Source organism: Chiloscyllium plagiosum, unplaced genomic scaffold, assembly GCF_037043375.1.
Source record: "Chiloscyllium plagiosum isolate Xiang-an unplaced genomic scaffold, Cpla_swu_hap1 HiC_scaffold_22, whole genome shotgun sequence".
In the NCBI taxonomy this organism is placed as follows: domain Eukaryota; kingdom Metazoa; phylum Chordata; class Chondrichthyes; order Orectolobiformes; family Hemiscylliidae; genus Chiloscyllium; species Chiloscyllium plagiosum.
Genome location: NW_028270160.1, coordinates 65940108 through 65963459, shown reverse-complemented (window position 1 = coordinate 65963459; position 23352 = coordinate 65940108). Strand labels below are relative to the sequence as shown.

Here is a 23352-nt window from a genome sequence, read left to right as displayed (position 1 = left end):
CTATACTCAAAGGACTGAGCAATAAATGCCTTTTTAACCTTGAATTATATATCTGTTTTGTTTTTCCTGTTTACCACTACAGGCTATCTCGACGGTATGCAGTCCATCTAAACTCCTTCCTGATTCTGTGGTAGCAGACATTCTGAACAGTTCTCTGCCCTCAGGTTCTGTCCATTTCTTCTTCAAATCTATCATGGTCACTCTGTTTTCAAAAAACCAACCGCAATCCCTCTGGGCTTGTGAGCTGCTACCTGTTTCCCCCTTGTTTTCTGCTTCAAATACTTGAATGATGTTGCCTTCCAAGAACATGCCAATATTTCCTCAATGGCCAATGAGATTTCCTTCCATGCCACAGAATGTTTCTTATCACTAAGACAAAGCTACAGTATCCTTCCTCAGCTTTCTCAATTTATCTGTAACAATCGACATTGTTCCAGCACTATCTTCCTCCAGCAACTGTCCACTGTCATCCAGTTGGGTGGGATGGCACTCATTCCTACTTAATTTTAGCTAGAAAAGCACTTGCAACAGTGCTCTTCCTGCTCTTATATCCCTTCAAGATCTATCCTTGCCCCACACCTATTTCTAATCTAAAGTTGTTGGTGAAAAAACTTCTGTTTTCACGATGATAAATAGAATCCCTCTATGAGAAGCAATGTACTGACAGACAAAGTTTTGAAAAATGCTTTTTATTATTTTTGATAACCATTTTTAATTTGGCTCCCAAATTAAAAGAAAACAATTCTCTCTTCTATCTCTGAGAAATTAAGAAATCAGCTGCATTAAATCTCTAACAGGAAGCTAAGCGTATGAAGCATCACTAAAAGTGATTGGTTCCATGCTCTTTTGGTCACCTAAGGATGGGAACTTAAGAATGCATTTTTCTAGATTTAATTTTTGGCAATCTTTAATTGTTTTTAAATAATCCTCACATTAAAGTCCTTTGTCATAGATTTGGTAGACTGTAAAAAGGCAGCCATTATGAATGGCAAGGCCATGAAAAGGTATTGAGTCCTGATGATAAGGCAGTACTTATTAAATATGACAGTCATGTGAAGATTTATTTCACATGATTAATTGGAATTGATGACAAAATTTCAGATTCTGAGCAGCTCATTAAAATAATTGTAGTACCTTGTACCTCAAATGCTTATGTTTTTTGATGAAAGACAGAGAGTGGTGGTGGAGGGTTGCTTTTCAGACTGGAGGCCTGTTACCAGCGGTGTGCCACAAGGATCAGTGCTGGGTTCACTGGGAAATTTGACAAGTTGAATTCACAATTTGCTGAGTGGCAGGAAGCATAAGATGGTGGTTGAGGGGTGTTTTTCTGACTGGAAGTCTGTGTGAATTGTGAATTTAATTTGCCAAATTTCTTTGATTCTTACCTTTCCTATCACTCCCATGTAGGACCTTGTCAAAAGCCTTGCTGAAAGTTTGTCACTCATAATTGTTCCATCCTTTAATTTGTCACATGCCCAGAACATTTACCACTCAAGTACCCACTCTAATGACTGACTGTTGAAAGTGATAACTCTGTAACATATACGCAGGTCGTTCATGTTACTGCTACCCAAATCTTGATCAACTACATTCTGTCCCTCAGGACTTAGAATCATAGAGATATACAGCATGGAAACAGACCTTTCAGTCCAACTCATCCATGCCAGCTAGATATCCTAAATAAATCTAGTCCCATTTACCAGCACTTGACCCAAGTCTCTCTCAACCCTTTCTATTCATATACCTATCCAGATGCCGTTTTAAATCTTGTCCTTGTACTAGCCTCCAACACCTCCTCTGGCAGCACATCTATGCAGGAGTCCCACAGGGTCAGTTAGTGCTTTGCTGTTTGTGGTTTATATAAGTGATTTAGGCCTGAATTTAGGAGGATTAAATTGAAAGAGGATATGGACAGGCTGGCCAGATGGGCAAATCAATGGCAAATAGAATTCAACCTGGAGGTGAGGTGATGCACTTGAGCTGGACAAACATGATGAGCAACAGAATCCTTGGAGGCACTGAGGATCAGAGGGGGTTTAAGGGCAGGGAAGTTATGCTGGAACTGTATAAAATGTTGGTTCGGTCACAGCTAAATTATTGTGTGCAGCTCTAGAATCCACATTCTAGAGGGGATGTGATAGCACTAGAAAAGATGCAAAGGTTTTTTTTACCAGGAAGGTGCCTGTGCTGGAGGGTCAGTTTGAAGAGAGTTTGGACAGACAGTTTTTTTTTAAAAGGAGATTGAGAGGGGGCGTGATTGAGATGTACAAAATTGAGATGTTTACGTAAAGTAGATAAGAAACTTTCCCCTTGGTGGACTGGGGGCTTAGATTTAAGATAAGGGACAGAACATTTAGACGAGATGTGAGGAAAAGCTTTTTCACCCAGAGGCTGATGGGAATCTAGTATTCACTGCCTATTAAAGGTGATAGAGGCAGAAACCATCATAACATCTCAGAAGTACATAGATGTGTAGTTGCTATGCCAAGGCATACAAGATTATCGGCCAAATGCTCGAAATTGCGATTAGATCTGTGGGCGGCACAGTGGTTAGCACTGCTGCCTCACAGCGCCAGAAACCCGGGTTTATTTCCCGCCTCAGGTGACTGACTGTGTGGAGTTTGCACATTCTCCCCGTGTCTGTGTGGGTTTCCTCTGGGTGCTCCGGTTTCCTCCCACAGTCCAAAAATGTGCAGATTAGGTGAATTTGCTATGCTAAATTGCCCATAGTGTTAGGTGAAGGGGTAAATGTAGGGGAATGGGTCTGGATGGGTCGGTGTGGACTTGTTGGGCCGAAGGGCCTGTTTCCACACTGTAAGTAATCTAATCTAATCTAATACTTTTTGACAGGTATGGGCAGGATAAGCTGAAGAAGGGTTATACCTGAAATGTTGACTTCTCCACCTTCTGATGATAAGCTGAAGGGCCTTTTTCTGTGCTGTAGATTTCTGTGACTGAGATGCAAGCCCAGTAGTAGATTAGAAACTAAGGCATAGACCTTTTCCTTGACAGCAACCTTATTCATCTGTCTGAAGTCTTATAGATCTCCTGATAATGGACTATAGTGACCCAGTTGTCCCATTTTTATGTGCTCGACGGCAATTAAATAACAACCATTACCTGCCTATCCTTAGTCATATGATTAACATTAACAGTGGGACATGCCAGAGAAGCAGACATGGGAATGATGAAGGACTTATGCCTGAAACGTTGGCTGCTGCTTCTCAGATGCTGCCTGACGTGCTGTGCTTTTCCAGCATCACACTTTTCAGCTCTGATCTCCAGCATCTGCCACCCTCGTTTTCTCCTTTTCAATGTTATCAGCTTGTTTAAGTTTTCCTTTATAATAATGCTGATGACTTGTGTAAAATATTCATTCCTAAATTGCACTTCATAATAGTTTCCTGTTTGTTTAGTAAATCTCAGAGCTCAAACATATTTTAGGACTAGCATATAAACTGTCCCTCCTCATTCAAAAGAGAATTATTTTTCATTTGTCTCACTGGGGTTTTGAGAGAGAAAAAAATCAGGAACATTTTGATCCTCTCACCTAAAAGTAGCCTAGTAATTAAGAATGATCAAGTCATATTTGTACATCACTTTAACTAGCCCAAAATCAAATGTGTGCAGACTGCTGTCACAAGGGGAGCAATATACATGATGCAAAAAGCTGACACTGACATGACTGGCCAAATAAGTGCCTTCTCTGCTGCAACCATTCTGATTCTATTATAACATAAGTTGTCAATATGTGGATTGAATGAAAACAGATCATTTATTATGTGTGCTGCACTGTTTTCCTCCAAAAGTTGCTGTGTACTGCATTTGAATAGTCTGAGCCATTGGCTGTGTCAGATTTACAACTTGATCTGCTTTTCTTTTGTAGTTTAAATGCTGTGGTGCAGAGGATTTCACTGATTGGTCACTGAATATGTACCATAGTTGTGAAGGACGTGCAGCTGGGCCTCTTGCTTGTGGTGTGCCATACTCTTGTTGTAGACGCAATAAGGTAAGACTTGCTATTCTTTATCATAATCTCTAACTAGAAGTTTAATTTTTATTACCATTTCAATCATTGTAAGCATTTATATGTAATATATTGCAATTATTAAATGCAGTACAATTGCAGTTTTGCCAAACGTATTAATTGCAACTGCAATGAATTGATCCCTGGCCTGGTGATAATTATAATTTTCAGCACGTATCCATAATAACAGTTTCAGTCAATGCTAGAACATAATATGAAATTATCACTTCTGAGGGCTAGCTTCACCTGCAACCAAAACGTGATTGCTCTTAATCACTTGCTATGATTTTAAATGTGGGGAACTAAAATTAAAGCATATTTTGCATGAAGGATAAAATAAGAGAAGGCAAGAACAATATAAAGGACAGAGAAGGGAAAGTGGAGAGATTAGCAATTATGAGAAAAGTGAAAGAATGAAGTGAGTATAGGAAATGAAGATAAGGAACAGTGGTGTTAGATTAGATTAGATTACTTAGTGTGGAAACAGGCCCTTCAGCCCAACAAGTCCACACCGACCCTCCGAAGAGCAACCCACCCAGACCCATTCCCCTACATTTGCCCCTTCACCTAACACTACGGACAATTTAGCATGGCCAATTCACCTAACCTGCACATTTTTGGACTGTGGGAAGAAACCTGAGCACCCGGAGGAAACCCACGCAGACACGGGGAGAAATGAAAACGGAGAGAGGAAAAGAAACGAAATTGACTAGGGATAGGTTTAGGCAAAGGAAGTAAGTGGAAAAAGAGAGGAGGTAGAAGTGCGTGAGGGGGAGCATTGACTAAATACAGAGGAAAGCAGAAGGAGATAGGATAGGATGAGATGAGAGGAGATAAATGAGAAGGAGAAGAAGGAATGGAGGATGGGCAAGATGAAATGTATTGGGGAGAGGGAGCAAAATGATGTGGAGAGAGAGCAACTATGAATGCAATAAGGCAGGGAGAGGAAGGGTAAGAATGCAAAGTTAAAGGGAGAAAGTGGAGGTGAGATGATGGAAGGGTAGGGACAAAAAAAAGAGAAAAAGAAGGTTACTAGGAAGAAGAGGAAATAGCATTGAAATGGGTGGAATCAAGGAGAGAGCAAGACAATGGAAATGCACTGATGGTGTTTCCTCAGAAGCTTCCATTGTCGAGGAAGATCTGCCTACCGAGTCAGTATGGGTGGAAATTAGGAATAGCAAGGGAGCAGTCACCTCGTTAGGGGTTTACTACAGGCTCCACAATAGCAGCAGGGAGATAGAAGAAAGCATAGGTCGGCAGATTTTGGAGAAGTGTGGACGTAGTAGGGTTGTTGTAATGGGTGACTTTAACTTTCCCAATATTGACTGGAACCTCCTTCGAGCAGAAGATTTGAGTGGAGCTGTTTTTGTAAGGTGTGTTCAGGAGGGTTTCCTAACTCAGTACGTTGACAGGCCGACGAGGGGAGAGGCCATTCTAGACTTGGTGCTCGGAAACGAGCCGGGGCAGGTATCAGATCTTGTGTTGGGAGAGCATTTTGGTGATAGTGACTACAACTGCCTCACATTCTACATAGCTATGGAGAAGGAGAGGATTAGGCAAAATGGGAGGATATTTAATTGGGGAAGAGGAAACTATGATGCGATTAGACATGAGTTAGGAAGCATGGACTGGGAGCAATTGTTTCATGGTAAAGGCACTATAGACATGTGGAGACTGTTTAAGGAACAGTTGTTGCGAGTGATGAATAAATATGTCACTCTGAGACAGGCAAGAAGGGGTAAGATAAAGAAACCTTGGATGACGAGAGCGGTGGAGCTTCTCGTCAAAAGGAAGAAGGTAGCTTACATAAGGTGGAGAAAGCTAGGGTTGAGCTTAGCTCTAGAGGATTACAGGCAGGCGAGGAAGGAGCTCAAAAATGATCTGAGGAGAGACAGGAGGGGGCATGAGAAAGGCTTGGCAGAATGGATTAGGGAGAACACAAAGGCATTTTACACTTATGTGAGGAATAAGAGAATGGTCAAAGAAAGAGTAGTGCTGATCAGGGATAGCATAGGGAACTTGTGTGTGGAGTCTGAGGAGGTAGAGAATGAGTTTTTTGCTTCTGTCTTTACTAAATAAACAAACTTTGTAGTGAATGAAACCTTTGAAGAGCAGATGTGCATGCTGGAATGGATTGAGATAGAGGAAGCTGATGTGCTGAAAAGTTTGTCAAACATGAAGATTGACAAGTCGCCAGGCCCAGACCAGATTTGTCCTCGGCTGCTTTGGGAAACGAGAAATGCAATTGCTTTGCCACTTGCGAAGATCTTTGCATCCTCGCTCTCCACTGGAGTCGTACCTGAGGACTGGAGCGAGGCAAATGTAATTCCTCTCTTCAAGAAAGGAAATAGGGAAATCCCCGGCAATTACAGACCAGTAAGTCTCACGTCTGTCATCTGCAAGGTGTAAGAAAGGATTCTGAGGGATAGGATTTATGACCATCTGGAAGAGCATGGCTTGATTAAATGCAGTCAGCACGGCTTTGTGAGGGGCAGGTCATGCCTCACAAACCTTATCGAGTTCTTTGAGGATGTGACTAGAAAAGTTGATTGAGGGTCGAGCTGTGGATGTGGTGTATATGGACTTCAACAAAGCATTTGATAAGGTTCCCCATGGTAGGCTCATTCAGAAGTTCGGGAGGAATGGGATACAGGGGAACTTAGCTGTCTGGATACAGAATTGGCTGGCCAACAGAAGACAGCGAGTGGTAGTAGAAGGAAAATATTCTGCCTGGAAGTCAGTGGTGAGTGGTGTTCCACAGGGCTCTGTCCTTGGGCCTCTACCATTTGTAATTTTTATTAATGACTTGGATGAGGGGATTGAAGGATGGGTCAGCAAGTTTGCAGACGACACAAAGGTTGGAGGTGTCGTTGACAGTATAGAGGGCTGTTGTAGGTTGCAGCGGGACATTGACAGGATGCAGAGATGGGCTGAGAGGTGGGAGATGGAGTTCAACCTGGATAAATGCGAGGTGATGCATTTTGGAAGGTCGAATTTGAAAGCTGAGTACAGGATTAAGGATAGGATTCTTGGCAGTGTGGAGGAACAGAGGGATCTTGGTGTGCAGGTACATAGATCCCTTAAAATGGCCACCCAAGTGGACAGGGTTGTTAAGAAAGCATATGGTGTTTTGGCTTTCATTAACAGGGGGATTGAGTTTAAGAGTCGTGAGATCTTGTTGCAGCTCTATAAAATTTTGGTTAGACCGCACTTGAAATACTGCGTCCAGTTCTGGTCGCCCTATTATAGGAAAGATGTGGATGCTTTGGAGAGGGTTCAGAGGAGGTTTACCAGGATGCTACCTGGACTGGAGGGCTTATCTTATGAAGAGAGTTGACTGAGCTTTTTCATTGGAGAAAAGGAGGAGGAGAGGGGACCTAATTGAGGTATACAAGATCATGAGAGGCATAGATAGAGTCGATAGCCAGAGACTATTTCCCAGGGCAGAAATGGCTAACACAAGGGGTCATAGTTTTAAGCTGGTTGGAGGAAATTATAGAGGGAATGTCAGAGGTGGGTTCTTTACACAGAGTTGTGAGAGCATGGAATGCGTTGCCAGCAGCAGTTGTGGAAGCGAGGTCATTGGGGACATTTAAGAGATTGCTGGACATGCATATGGTCACAGAAATTTGAGGGTGCATACATGAGGATCAATGGTCGGCACAACATCGTGGGCTGAAGGGCCTGTTCTGTGCTGTACTGTTCTATGAATGAGTTATGGCAGATAAGCGGACAGGAGTACTAGCAAAGTATGTAGAGAGTAAAGGAATGGTCGAATAATAAAGGGGACAACAAAGCATTCCACAAGAGTGGGATGATGATGGGAGGGATAGGGGAATCAGGCATAAAGCCAGAAAACATTGTGGCTTACACCTAAACAGTCATTTGATGGATCATGACATTGTGCTGTTGATCTGAATGGAGGTGTTGAATGAAATCTGTAAATTTGCAGATTTTTACAAAGATTGTTCAAACTATAAATAACATACAAACTGTTCTGGCTGGATCTTAACGTCATGAGATTGGGTTTAAGGCAGGCTAAATGTTTTGTTTGGAAACCTGCCATGTTGTGCATTTTAGCAACCTCTACATTCAGATACTCTTCATGGAAAATAACTACAGGTAGGGAAAGAGAGATCTGGGTACTCTAGTGCACATGCTTTGAAGTGATAGCTCGAGCAAATAGTGCCATTGTGCATTTGTAGGGCAAGTGATTCGGATTGGTTAGCTCAGTTGACTGGGACACTAGTTTATCATGCTAAGTGATGCCAGTAGTGTGGGTTCAGTTCCTGCACCAGCTGAGGTAATCATGAAAGACTGTCCTTTTGAATCTCTCTTCTTGCCTGAAACGTGCTGACCCTCAGGTAAACCGCCACCGGTTATCTCTCTCTAATGAGAGAGCAGCCCTATGGTCTGGCAGGACTATGCCAACCATAGAAAGAGACAGGAATGATGAGGAGCATGGGGAAATCTGGCATTAAACCTGAAAACATTCTGTGGCTTACACCAAAATAGCCATTCAGTGGGATCATGGCATTGTATTGTTGATCTGAATGGAGGTGTTGAGTGCAGTCCGTAAATGTAGATTAGAATAATTGATTAACATATTGTGTGTGCTGGTTTGTCCTTTTACAAGATCTAAGTCAAGCTTTGCTTGCTTCCAATTTTGACCTTCTCAAGTAGGTGATTTTGAGACGTTGCAAAGAATGCAGGGGTGGCTGTTGGACTAATTCCTAGTATAAAGCATCTTCGAATCATTTACGTAGTTACAGCACAGAAGGATAAACAAAAAGCAAGAGATTGATGGGAATGACTATTTCATTGAACAAGTAATCCAGAGACTTAGATTAATACTCTATAGGTATACATTTAGATCCCACCATGCCACCATTACAAAGCAAAAGTCAGGAGTGCAATGGAATAGTCTGCATTTGCCTAGATGAGTCAAGGTCCAATAAAACTCAAAAAGCTCAATGCGAACTGGGACAAAGTAACCCACTTAAACAGCACCCTTCCATCATATTAGTTCTATTTTGATGACTTAGACAGGAGCGTGCAGGGGTTGATTGGAGTAGTTTGTTTGCAGGCAAAAGAACTTCTCGCAAGTGGGAGGCCGTTAAAAGTGAGATAACGAGAGTTCAAAGTCAATATGTTCCTGTCGAGTGAAAGGCAAGGTTGACAGGAATAAGGGACCTGGATGACGAGAGATATTGAGGCTTTGACCAGAAGAAATGTGGAGGTATGGCTAAGATACTGGCAGCTGGGTTCAAGAGAATCCCTGTAGGTATATAGGGGATACAGAAGAAAATCGGGAAGGCAAAAAGAGAGTACGAGATTGCCTTGTCTGAGAAGATTAGGCTGAATTCAAAGAGGTTCTTTAAGTATATTAATGGAAAAAGAATAGGACCCCTCAAGGCGCAAAGTGGACATGTATGTATAGAACTGCAGGATATAGGCGAGGTCCTCAATGACTATTTCTCCTGTGTTTATTGTGGAGAAAGACATGAAGACTTGGGAAGTTAGTGGTTATATCTGGGGGAAACGTGGTAGGCTGCTCTGGAATCAAAAAGTGGTACTGTAAACATTCCTGATGAAGAGCTTATGCTCAAGACGTCAACTGTCCTGCTCCTCAGTTGCTGCCTGACCGGTTGTGCTTTTCTAGCACCACACCTTTTGACTGTGATCTCCAGCATCTGCAGTCCTCACTTTCTCCTAAGCTGTTCTGGAAGGTTAGATCACAGAATTGTTACAGTGCAGAAGAGTTTTATTCATCCATTGTACCTGCACTAGTTCTTTGAGCATTTTGTCTTCCTGCCAGTTTTCTGCCATTCCCTGTACATTGTTTCTACTTAAATAATCATTATTTCCCTCTCCCTCTCTCTCCTTCCTCTCACTTTCTCTCACTTTCTCTCACTTTCTCTCCTCCCTCTCAATCCAGACTTAAGTTACTCATTGCATTTCACCTTGCATTTGTTTCCTTTGCAAAACACTTAAATTGTGTCCCTTGATTCTCGATCCTGATGCAAGCAGGAATATCTTCCCCATTGTTTAAATTTTTCATGATTTTGAAAGCATTTATTAAATCTTCTCTAATTTTTATCTCCAAGCAAAACAGTCCCACCTTCTTCAATCTTTTAAGATAATTAAGCGTCTTCACCCTGGAACCATTCTCGCAAACCTCATCTTAATTTTCTCCAATGCCTTCACATCATTTCTATAATGTGGTGCCCAGAATTGTATGCAGTACTCCAGTCGGGTTTATAATCAGTGTCTTATACAAAGTTTGTTATAACATGCCTGATCTTGTACTCTGTGTCCCTGTTAGCCAAACATGGAAGACACATAAAAGTTGTTTTATTAACAGCTTTCTGTACCTGTCCTGCAACTTTTCATGACATTTTTTTATTCATTCATTCATGAGATGAAGGCGTTACTGGCTATGCTACCATTGTGTTACTCCTACATAAAAGCCCAGAGGGCAATTAAGAGTCAGTCACATTGCTGTGGGTCTGGACCAGGTAGGCCAAATGTAGGCCAAACCAGGTAGGGTAGTTTACTTCCCTACAGGACATTAGTGAACCAAATGGTTTTTTTCCAGCGCACATACACAGGTCGCTCGGCTAATGAACACTCTTCAGAATGGTGTCCTTCATTTTATGTTGTCTCCCCATGTTCTTTGTACTAATGTGGATTCCCTCGCACATCTCCAGTATGAACTCCATCTGCCATCAATTTGTCCACCAACTTGTCCGAATATTTATATCCTTATATCAAAGGTCTGTATCCTGACTCCCAAGCATTCTGGCAGTCTATAAAAATGTCCATTAACAATTACTCTTCGCTGCCTATCCCTCAGCTAATTTTGTATTCATGTTGCGACTGATCCTTTCTTCCATGACATATAACTTTCTTTACAAATCTTTTGGGTAGCAGTCTATTGAGCTCCTTCTGGAAGTGTAACAATACATCAATGATCAGGCCTCATTAACCCTTTCCATTACCTCTTTAAAAAATTGGCACGTTCGCTAGACATGATTTTCCCTGAACAAATCCATGCTGACACTTTGGAATCAAACTGCATTTTTCCACGTGAGCATTAGTTCTATCCTAAATAATTGTTTATAGAAATTTCACTATTACCAAAGTTGAACAGACTGCTCTGAAATTGCTGAAGTAATCTTTACAACCTTTTTTGGACAAGGTCATGATGTTTGCAATCCTTCAGCACCTGTCCCCAAATTCAGGGAACCTAGAAAAATAACTGCCTCTGTAATTTCACTTTCACCTCCTTCAATATCCTTGGATACATCTTGTCTGGTCCCAGTACCTCAGACTTATAGTAGCAATTGGTCATCTAATACCAGCACTTTCAGTTTTAAGCCGTTCTTGAGACGGAGTTTCCTCCTCTGTCACTGTGGCCTGGGCAGACCAAATGAACAAGGACACTCAAATTTGATTTGTCATTCAATAACGTCATGGCTGACCTGTTTGGAACCTCAAATTAACATTTGTGCCTACCCCAATGACCTTTCTCTCCCTACCGCCCTCCTCCTATACCCCACCCCACCCCCACCCTATGTTGTTTAACAAGAATCTATCTATCTTTACCTTGAAAGTATTTAGACTCTGCTTCCATCGCCTTTATAGGAAGAGTGTTCCAAAGACTCATGACCTTGGGTAGTCCCTTATTTTTAAATAATGATCTTTAGTTCTGGATTCTCCCAAAAGAGGCAGCATCCTCCGACCTTGTCAAGATCCCTCAGAATTTCAAACATTTCAATCAAGATGCTTGTTATTGTTCTAAACTCAAGCAGATACAAACCTAGCCTGTCCAGCTTTTCTTTGGAAGACAACACCCATTCTGGGTTTCTGTCTGGTAGTCTGGTAAACCTTCTCAGAACTACTTCTATTACATTTATATTCTTTTTTTTTTAATAAGATTACCAGTACTGGACACAATCCTCCTGATATGGTCACATCAGCGCCCTGGAAAAGCACAGCAGTTCAGGCAGCATCCGAGGAGCAGGAAAATCGACGTTTCGGGCAAAAGCCCTTCATCAGGACTTCCTGATGAAGGGCTTTTGCCCGAAACGTCGATTTCCTGCTCCTCGGATGCTGCCTGAACTACTGCGCTTTTCCAGCACCACTCTCATCTAGAATCTGGTTTCCAGCATCTGCAGTCCTTGTTTTTACCCACACCAGTGCCCTGTACACATGAAGCATTCTATTCCAAAAACTATTTGACCTTTCTCTAATCGACTTTTCCCCCCCGTCAACTTGACAGTTAAATTTATTACAGCCGAATTTGAATGCAAATTGTTTCGAAATTATTTTGTAGTAGTCACAGATTCAGGATTATGACAATGTTTTATGACCTTGGCACTATTAAATTGTATATCATCTAATTTTCCATGAGTATTGCCACAAGAGATCCTCCAGACCTCTGTATACTTTTAGTAAAAATAACTATTTGAAAAGAAAGCTTGTAAATTTTTTGCTTAATATAAATAAATCTTACAATGATGACTTTAGAATATTAATAGTGAAATTGAGCTTTTAATAATACTCTGCCATTAACATCTGTAAATGTGTAAATTATATTCTTTCATATTGCTGAAAAAAGACATATTAAACAAGGCAGCTTGACTCTGGTTGGTCAAGGCATTGCCTGAGAAATGAACCAAAAGAAGGCTCTCACCTGATTTGTTGCATTATAGGGGATATAGTGTGTTTTTCTGTCGACAGCTTGCAGTACACATGCCATACTGAGACCAAATGACCACTGTAATTTGGTTTTCAGCATAATGCTTTGTACACTGAGGATTTGTAGCATATGTTATCTAATTGTGGAATCACACCTAATGTTTGACATGACCTGCCAGGCTTTGAGACCATAAGATATGGGAACAGACTTAGGTAATTTGGCAGATTGAGTCTGTTCCATAGACATACAGTCTACGTTTCTACTATCATGCCAGCATTGAAATTCATATACTACTTACTTGTATGATGATCAGAGTATCTTTTTGGTGTGACAGCAGCATGTTATTAATGGCAAATGCACTCGTAGCTAGGTTCACCTGTTGCTCAAACCGTTGAAATATTTCACATTTCCAGGATAATGCAAGAGTTCTGCTGACAATTAATTTCGAATTGTCAGTTTGACTCGAAATATGGCAGGCTTGTTTGTTTTGTTATTCACTTGTGGGAAATGGGCTTTGCTGGCTGAACCAGTATTTATTGCCCTTTCTTGGTTGGCCTTGAGAAGGTGGTGGAAAGCTGCCTTTTTGTACTGCTACAGTCCATGTGTTGTAGACTGACCCAAAATACCCTGAAGGATGGAATTCCAGGATATTGATCGAGCAACAGTAAAGGAACGGCAATATATTTACAAATCAGGATGGTGTGTATTCTGGAGGAGAATATGCAGGTGGTGGTGTTCCCATGTATTTTTTGCCTTTGTCCTTCTAGTGGTCATGGCTTCAGAAGGCGCTGTCTAAGGATCTTTGATGAATTTCTGCCGTGCATCTTGTGGATTGTATATATTGCTGCTACTGAGTGTCAGTGGTGCAGGGAATGGATGCTTGTGGATATAGTGCAATCAAGCAGACTGCTTTGTTGTGGATGATGTCAAACTTCTTGAGTGCTGTTAGAGCTACACCCATCCATGCAAATGGAGAGAAATCCATCAGACTCCTGATTTTTATCGGCTTTAGGGAGTCAGGAGGTGAGTTGCTCACTGCAGTATTCCCAGCCTCTGACCCACTGTTGTAGCCACTGTTAATGTGGCAAGTCCAGCTGAGTTTCCAGTCAATGATAATTCCCCCCCCCCATATGTTGATAGTAAGGAAATTCAGTGATAGTAACACCACTGAATGTCAAGGGGTGATGGTTAGAATTTCTCTTATGGAAATTATGGGAGTAGTCGTTGTCTGGTATTTGTGTGGCGTGAATGTTTCTTGCCACTTGTCAACCCAAGCATGGATATTGTACAGATCTTGTTGCATTTGAATATGAACTGTCCCGTATCTCAGGGGTCACGAATGGTGCTAAGCATTGTAATTATTAGTGAACATTCTAACTTCCTAGTTTATGATGGAGGGAAAATCATTGATAAAACAGCTGATGGCGTTTGTGCCAAGGACACTACCCTGAGGAACTTCTGCAGAGATGTCTGCATCTGAGATGACAGACCTCCAGCAACTACAACCGTCTTCCTATGAGCCAGGTATGACTCCAGCCAGTGGAGAGTTTGCTTCCTGATACCCATTGATTCCAGTTTTTCTACAGTTCAAATGTGATCTTGATGTCACGGGTTGTTATTCTCACCTCCCCTCTGCAATTCAGCTTGTTAGACCATGTTTGAACCAAAATTGTTATGAGGTCAGGAGCTGAGTGGCCTTGGCAAAACCCAAACTGAGCACCACTGAGCAGGTTATTACTGATTAGGTGCTGCTTCACAACACTGTTGTTGACACTTTCCATCACTTCACTGATGATTGAGAGTCGACTGATGGGGTGGTAATTGGGGTTCTGTCCTTTACACTCAAAAGGAACATGTTCACACCACACCTTTTTCATTGCAACAAAATGGGTGACAGTATTCTTTGGTTCATTTCTCTGGTCGATACCTTGTCTTCTAATTTACTCCTGGGACATGGACGTTGCTCGCTGGACCAGCATTTGTTGCCATCCTTAGTTGCCCTGACCAATCTGAGTCAGCCAACTGTATTTGAAGTGCAAGCAAAGTATGGCAGTTGACTGTCATAGTTAACTGGTTTATTATCTATGGCAATGTCTCCTCCTTTCAGAGTCCACTTACCAACCTATTAGCATTGTCTTCCAATATAGTATAAATGTTTTTTGCTCCTCCACTTATTTTGCAAACTGTTCTGATGAATGCCAAACCAAAACGTTTCAGCAAAATACATTCCTTTTAAGCAGTTCTCAAGATCTGTACTAATTATATTGTTTCCATGAGTTATTTAGAATTATTGCTTAGTTGTCTTCAACTGACAATTTGTTAAAGAACCTATTTTATATTTCGAGCATCCAGTTTTGTTCAAGAACAGCTTGTGACTTTACACTTGCGCTTGGAGTTATAGAACTATACAGCATGGAAACAGACTCCTCAGTACAACTTATTCATCCAAACCAGATATCCTAGATTAATCTAGTCCCATTTGCCAACATCCCTCTAAACCCTTCCTGTTCATGTACCCATCCAGATGCCTTTTAAGTGTTGTACTAACCTCCACCACTTCAAACTGATACTAATTAGAATTATTGATCTATAACACTAATTATGAAATTAAGTACGTCTCTTTATTCAAGGAACTATTTATTTCAGATTAGAAATTGTCTATGGCCCTCAGCTGTTTAAGAAAGGTATGTGGGGTGGGTGTTGGAAATTGGTGAAATATTCTAATTATTTAATGTTTTGAAATTATTTTAATCCATATGCGAGTTGCTGGATACCTCGAAAATGGTCCACTGCACAGAGAGTGCCAGCATGAATTTTTAAGTGGTAAGGCATGCCGAATAAACTTTATTTTTTTTTCTTTGAAGATATAATTTAAGTTATTGGCAGGGGAATATCTGTTGATGTTTGTATATAGAATTGTGTAATGCAGGTGATCACGTGTCAAGAGACTGATAGCTGAAATGATAGTATGTTGATCTGAGGACAATTATTGACCTGGTTAGAAAGTTGACAGAGTTGGTATAATCGACAAATACTTTAATTGGAAGAATGTGATTTACCATGAGAATCTGTTCTGGGTATTAATTAATAACAAATGATTGGATTAAAAGCTACACATACAAGTTTCAGGATATCCCGGTTTTGGCAGCATTGTAAGCAAGTAGCTAGATGGACAAAGTTGCTAAGAAATTGCCAAGGTGGATAAGTGAACAGGAGAAACTATGACAAATGAATTTCAATTGATGTGAATGTGAAGCCAATCATTTTGGGTCTGAAAAGGATAGAACAGAACACGACATTTATGGTAAAAAGTTCTAAACAGTATAAGTTCCAAAGAGGCATACGTCAGATAGATAGACCACAAAATTTTCATGACTATGTACAAGATAATGAAGATAAGAAAACCAACCAACTTTGGCCTGTTTCCTGTTTTAGCTTTGCCAGCTTATTCTTTAGCATACCATTTCTCATTCCATCACTCAGCTGCTCTTGGGTGGTGAATGCAGTCGAATTGTTGTTTTATTGCTTGTTCCCTGCAGATCCCTGATTAATTTTACCCAAAAAGTGTGGCCCATTGTCTGAGCTTATTGTCTCTGGGAGTCCATAGCGGGGAATTATTTCCCTCAACAATATTTTTACTACAGTTGCAGCTCTGTTGTCCCTTGTTGGGATTGCCTCAATCCATCTGCTGAAAACATCTTCTATTACCAAACGATACTTATAACATTGTACCCTGAGTAATTCTATGTAAACAATTGAAAGGCCCACCAAGCAAAGGAGTGGTCCCAGAACCGCAAGGTATCCCTTTTCCAGCATTTCTTTTTGCGGATCAATCATGCTTTGACTTGTTTCTCAGCCATTGTTTTGGGAATCAGGGTGCCACCAGGTTTGTAGCAGAGTGCTGACCATTCCCTCCTTGCCAGGGTGTGTTAATTACATAATCCACCATGATTGGTAAAAGCAAAGAAGGAACACAGACCTGTCCCACAGTTTGGTATGAATATCAAGAGTGCACCTCATCTGCGACACACAGTCTGTGTTCCTCTGCAGGGGCGTCCCCCTGTAAGTGACGTATCTCCCTTATGTCTTGCAAACCATTCTCGTACTTTTTGCAATGAGATGTTGCTGTGAACCCAATGAAACCAGAAAAGTGGGATGTAAGGCTGCCTGCTTGGCAGCGACATCTACTTGTGCGTTGCACTTGGAGATCTTGTCAGCTGCATCAGTATGAGCTGAACGTTTGATCACTGCTAGGCTGGACATTAACTGTGAGGCCTGCAAAAGATTATGTGCACAAACAGCATTACCAATGGGTTGCCCTGTGCAGATTAAAAATCCCCTATGCTCCCATAAAGCACCATAGTCATGAGCAACGCCAAAAACATAGTGAGAGTCCGTATAAATATTGGCCGAACTCTCTCCTGCCAGGATGCAAGACCGAGTGAGGGCAAATAATTCACCCTTCTGTGCTGACAGTGGAGTCTGAAAGTCTACACGTTCAACCATTTCAGAATCGATAGCAATCGTGTATCTGGAGCATCGCTGACATGTGGGTGAAATAAAGGAGCTGCCATCCACATAAAAAGCAAAGTCCGCATGTTGAAGTGGCAGGTCTGTGGTATTCCGGTCCCAATGAAATTCCTCAGTACTGGCTGAAGGCGCGTTGTGATCGTGGGGCAGCTGATCAAACCTTTAGAGTGCGACTTGGGGTCGTTCTACCATCCCAGTAATAAATAAGGGCTCTTCTCATCTGTGTCCTAGTGTTCTCAGACCAATCCATGTTATATGTGCATACCATGTCCACGATACTCGAGGTGTCTTCTTTGAGTCTATCATTTAAATCATAAGTGTGGACTGGCCCCTTTCCATCACCCTTGCTCATTTGTTCCTGCCACTTAGTAACTTTTTCTGGCGACAAGATCATACAACAGTGGACAAACACATCCTGGGGTGTTGCATTTTCCATTTGAATTGTGCGCCAGACATATTGGGTGAATTGGGCAGGTTTATCTTTAACAATCCGAAGCCTGATTCATTATCACGATCATCTCTTGGGATTTTCAGGGGACGTACACCCTGATAGTTGGTGACTCGTCTTCCTCATCTGCCTTGGGGATCAGTAGCTCCCTTATGGGCAGCGTGGTTTTGGGAGGAGACATGGGGATGGTGAACTCCAGTGTAAAGGTAACAGGTTTCCTAGAGCCCGATCAACTATACAGACTTTCTCGGGACTCGGCGGGGACGGAGTCATAGGTGGTTCACCAGGAGGCACTGGTGCATTAGGATAGCATCCCCATTCGCCCTCTACCTCGGTATCATTCACTCCCTCCCTCAAACAAGGTTGGTATGCCAGACCTGAGCTCGGGATCCCAAGAAGTGCTTAGGTTCTCTCTACAGCTTTGTTGCTTTAGCCCCTCTTGTTTATCTTATTCAGCTTTAGCTTCTTTATGCTGTTTCTCCTGTTCCCTTTTTTTAAACATGTAATTAATACATCCAATTTCAACATCTACAAGAAGTATTGCCTCCATACTGTCCAGAAATAGTAGTGTAAAGAATCCAATCAATTAGATTTGGCCTACTCCTAAGCAAGCTTATCGAGTAAAAATAAAAGCAGTTACTGCAGAGAAGGTTATTCACCCTCTTGTTTCAGTGCCAATGCTTTGCATGAGGAACACAAAGTCTCACTGCCCCTTAACAGTTCCTCACTTGCTATGCTACCTTCATGTTCCCTCATATTGCAATAACTTCTGTCGCCAATTGAACATTAATCAATGCAGCCATGCTTTAAAGTAACCATGAAGCAATGACACAGATCACTGACAATGTGGAAAGGTATAAAGCCTTGTCAATCAATTAATTAACTGTGATAATGCAGTTCAAGATAGTACAAATTGTTTTAAAATATTGAATAAAAAGCATATTTAACTGAACAAGTGACTAGACATTGCACTGTGAAGTAAAAAGAACAAACGAACAGGTATCAAAGTCACAGAAATGATTTAAATCTGCTTAGTGTTGTATATATGAAATTGTAGCAGGATTGTTCAATTACATGCATATCCCACTTATCTGACCAAGTTTTCTAATCAAGTAAGAATTTTGTTAAGAATCTTCAATATAAACTGGAAATTCATTTAATCAAAATCCAGTGCTATAACATAGAATGTGCACAGTTTCCAACTCTGAACTCAGTTATAATTATCTGGTTCTAGTCTTTCAATTTAAATCCCCAGTTTGGTTTTTATTTTCAAGCAGTTCTGATCAGTCATTGCTCATTTATAATGTCCTAGGCAGCACTAATAAAAGTCTTGTCAAGATGCTTCATATGCACAAATAATGACTAACCCAAAGACACAGATATTTACAGCAGTATCTTAACCTTTGTTACATGGGTTTTTTTTTTTTGCAAGATAATATTGAATCCTGTTCTCTGTGAGGAAGGGAGATTGACATAGAAGAAAGCCATGAATGACACTCAATACTGACAAAGGGAATGCAACAATCTTAAAATTAAGTGGAGGCAAAGGAGTCCGAAACAAAAATTCAATTCAACCAATATCATTTTCTGAAAACAATATTGTTGGTTTGGTATATCCAGATTCTCCTTTATACTCTGTTTTACATATTTTTAATTAAACTATATAAAGTTCACTATAATTCCTCCACTTAATGAACAAATGTGAGTCTGAGGTGATTTTCCTCAATGTTAGGTTTATTTAAAAATGAGCAGATAAGCTTCACCAATCACCAGCATTTTCTGTCTGGACACTAGGATCCTGTTGAGTACTGACACAAGTAACTTGTAGCCCAGTATTGAGAATTGTAACAGCCTCCCCTTGTGTGGCTGGCAGTAACCAAAGCAGCGACCTCATCTACCCGAGAGTCAGATTGCTTAGCACTGATGGTAGCTTTGGGGGTACTGAGGGGAATAGGGAGGCAGGATGGTGGAAGGGCCTCCCGAAAGAGCCCTCGGGATGCTGTCTGCGATCTCTTTAATTGTAGTGGACTGATAGCCCCCAGCCACCTTTCCAAACGCATTAAGGCATTGGATCACATGAATCCTACCCCACAAAGGGTCTCTGCACCCACCCTCTGTATTTTCTTCCCCCTCCCCCCATCTTATTCTTGTAACGGGGCACTTTTGTGTCCTCCGTGAGACAGCAGACCAACACTTGACCACCCTTCTTAGTGAGACAAGACTTACTTGTCCCCAGGGGCAGCCTTTCTCTGGCATTTTAGAGTTCAGCCCAGCATTCTGTAAGTAAACAAACAACAACACAAAACCCACACAGACAGGACTAAACACTGGTACCCTGGTCAATTATTTTGATGCGATCGGAATTAAAAGTGTTAAGTCATAGTTTTGAATCAATTCACCATTCAAATGAAAGCTTTCACCACACATACCATCACAATCACTCAAAAGTTCAAACTGGATATCCTTTAATTTGTATATAACAATTTACCAAAATGACCAATCTCTGAGGGGCCTACAATTCCTGTAGGTAAAAACAATGACTGCAGATGCTGGAAACCAGATTCTGGATTAGTGGTGCTGGAAGAGCACAGCAGTTCAGGCAGCATCCAAGGAGCTTTGAAATCGACGTTTCGGGCAAAAGCCCTTACCTATTTCCGAATCAGGTATTTTCTCACAGATTGTCCCCCTTCCCAACTGCATAGAAGGACTCTCATTTTACCTTATGACTCCTTGCTCTGCAATAAACAATTTCCACCAGCCATATCAATACTTGCAGGGTGAGAAATTTACCAAGCCTGCCCTGTCTCCTTATTTTATATTAATTTCCACCAGCCATATCTGAAAGAGGCAGCTCCCTAAACTGAATCCGTCAGGTAGTGATGACCACTTCCCTGACTGGGGTGCCCAGTCCCGACCTTTTTCCTACAGGAACAATACAAAATAGCCAATGTCATCACACTGCAATTCAGAGCAATCTAACAAAACTTTCCGATCTTATAAGCTGGGTCCGGGTGGTTCATTCGACTTCTTCGTGGTACCAGTTCCACTGGGCGAGTTGCAGATTGTCTGGCTGAACACAAGGAGCACTCTAGGGTAAAATGCCCCGGAGCACCCTTACCACTGTTTTATTCAATTTAGACTTTCGTGTCACTTACTCAGCCCAGTGGGATGTTCCCTGTATTGAGGTCCAGGTCACGGCACCAAATGATGATGTCTATTTTCCATAAATCCGGACGACACTAGTTTCTGCTCAAAAGTAGATGCTTTATTATCGGACAGCTGGCGAGAGATTCTCAATGTGACCCGAAGTAGACTTTTATCTACTTGTGGTGACACCTCTTCATGAATCTCTGCTGTACACACAAAGACAATATTTTTGTAGGGATTAAACAAAAGGTTTATCAGTCACATGGTTGATGGTACTCTGTTCCTGACTTGTCACGATTTTGAGCATCTTTTATCAAATGTCTTGCCTTCCTTCTCTAAGCACAGCAATTGAAACTACTCCAATCTATCCAGGTAACTGAAGTTCTCCATTTTCAAGCCTCTTTTCTGCAATTGGATGTAAAGGTGCCTTGGAGGATTGAGGAAGTTTTAGCAGTGAACCCAGGATGTCATGAAGGGAACAGTCTCTGTGGAATGCCTACAGGGAGGGGAAGAAAGGGAAGGGAAGCTGTAAGGTGGTGACATCTTGCTGGCAGAAATGACAGAGATGATCCTTTGAAGGCAGAGACTAGTGGGATCAAAAGTGAGGACAAAGGCAACCTAATAATTATTCTGAGAAGGTGGGTGAGGGCAGAACTATGTTACTGAGGGCCCGATCAACCATGTTGGGCAGGTCACCCTCAGTTGAAGAAAAAGCAGGTCACATTGGAGGTACATTGGAGGAAAGTGCTATCATTGGAACATATGCAACAGAGATAGAGAAATTCTGAAAATGGAATGGAATCCCTGCTGGAAGCAAGGGGTGAGGAGGTGTAATCCGAGTTAGCTGTGAGTATCAAGAGAATTGGTAATGGATATTGATAGAGAAATAGACAGAGAAGTCAAGAATGGAGAGGGAAGAATCACAGATGGACCAGGTGAAGATGAAAGAAAGATGGAAGTTGGGAGCAAAACAGATTAATTTTTCCAGTTCCAGGCAAGGGCAGCAACGATGACATCATTGTATCAGAGAAAGTGTTGTGGGTGGGGTCCAAACTTGGATTGGAACAAGAAATGTTCCGTATGTCCCACAAGGAAACAGGCATAGCTGTGACCCATGCGGGTATCCTTAGCCATACCTATGAGTTAAGAGTTGCTCAAAATGAAGACAAGCTCAGCCAAGCAAGGAGGATGCCTTCTTCTCAAGGAAGTATTCTTCAGACCATTCTGATAGGGGAATGGATGTCGAGGGCAGAGGCGTTGAAGTGATCAGCAAGGATGTCTGAGGAGCGTTGGAAGCCTCAGATATCTATAATCTTGGTTGGGTTTGAGAAATGAAGGATAGATCAGAGTTTTAATTTCAAATTGACAAAGTAACAGTAAAAGGATTAGCATCCATTTTAGCAGAATGTTAATGTTTTGTTTTGTCAGAGCTGGCTGTAAGCAAACAGTGTTTCTCCGTGTCTGTGGTTTCACCATGAGCTAGAATCCAGTGAAGGAGGTTCTGAAGTGTCTGTAAATGTGAACATGCAATCAGTCTTGACCACTTTAGGAGTTCAGTGAGGTTGTATATGTTTAAAAGAAACAAAATTTAAATATGAAAATATGAAAGACAAAATTTCTTTTGGAATTTCTCTTCATGCTTTCTTCCCAGGGCGAAGAGTTCAATTATAAGAAGAGATGAGATGAACTAAGATTGTTTTCACTGCAATTGAGAAGTTTAAGGGGTGATCAACTTGCTTTAGATTTGAAAGGGAACGAATATATAGATGGAGAGAAACTACATTATTTCCAGTGTTAGTTGAAACTAGGATTAGCAGATGTGGTTTAAAAAGAATGGTCCAACCCTTGAAAAATGAATTTGGGTAAAGACTTAACACAAGATGGTGGTAGATACTTTGAATTCTGTTCTGCAAGTGCCACTGAAGCAAGGTAAGTTGTTAATTTTAAAACTAATTTTGTTAGATTCTAGTTGTCCTGAGATATAAAAGATCTGAGCCAAAGGTCTGTTGGAATAGGTCACAAATTAACCATGACCTTGATGAATGGCAGAACATACTCAAGAATCTAAATACAGTATATTCCTTTTCCAATGTTTCAATGGCAGCAAAGGACATTCAGGTCCTATAATACCGTAGTTGCGTTTCAGCGAAACCTCACTTCACAGAAAATCACTTAATATAAGTAACGGGGCCTATGGGAAAAGTGGGGTTGGGGCAGACCAGCAAAAAAGAACACTCACAATCACGCTTAAAAATCATCCAAAAGTCTAATGCAAAGTGTAGTACAGCCTGAATGGCGGTTGAAATCATATTTATTATTGAAACAAAAGTAAATTTAACACATTACATTTAAAAAATGTGAGAGAGCTGCGCTCTCACAGAAAGCTGCTCTGTTAGGAGCTAACATCGCACGTGCACAGAATGGCACAAAGACTGGCACTGACGTCGCGCATGCGCACAACAATCCAACCAGCATGGGCATCGGCGCATGTGCAGA

At 41.4% G+C, this 23352-nt stretch overlaps 1 protein-coding gene across 3 annotated transcripts in view; it reads left to right on the top strand.

Moving 5' to 3' along the window:
- tspan15 (tetraspanin 15) overlaps positions 1-23352 on the top strand; it is a 214748-nt gene that overhangs the window by 133647 nt on the left and 57749 nt on the right. For all 3 annotated transcript variants that reach the window (XM_043712237.2, XM_087999149.1, XM_043712236.2), the window contains one exon: positions 3887-4009. In XM_043712237.2, coding sequence (XP_043568172.1) covers positions 3887-4009 — 123 coding nt within the window. The remainder of the gene's footprint in view (positions 1-3886; positions 4010-23352) is intronic.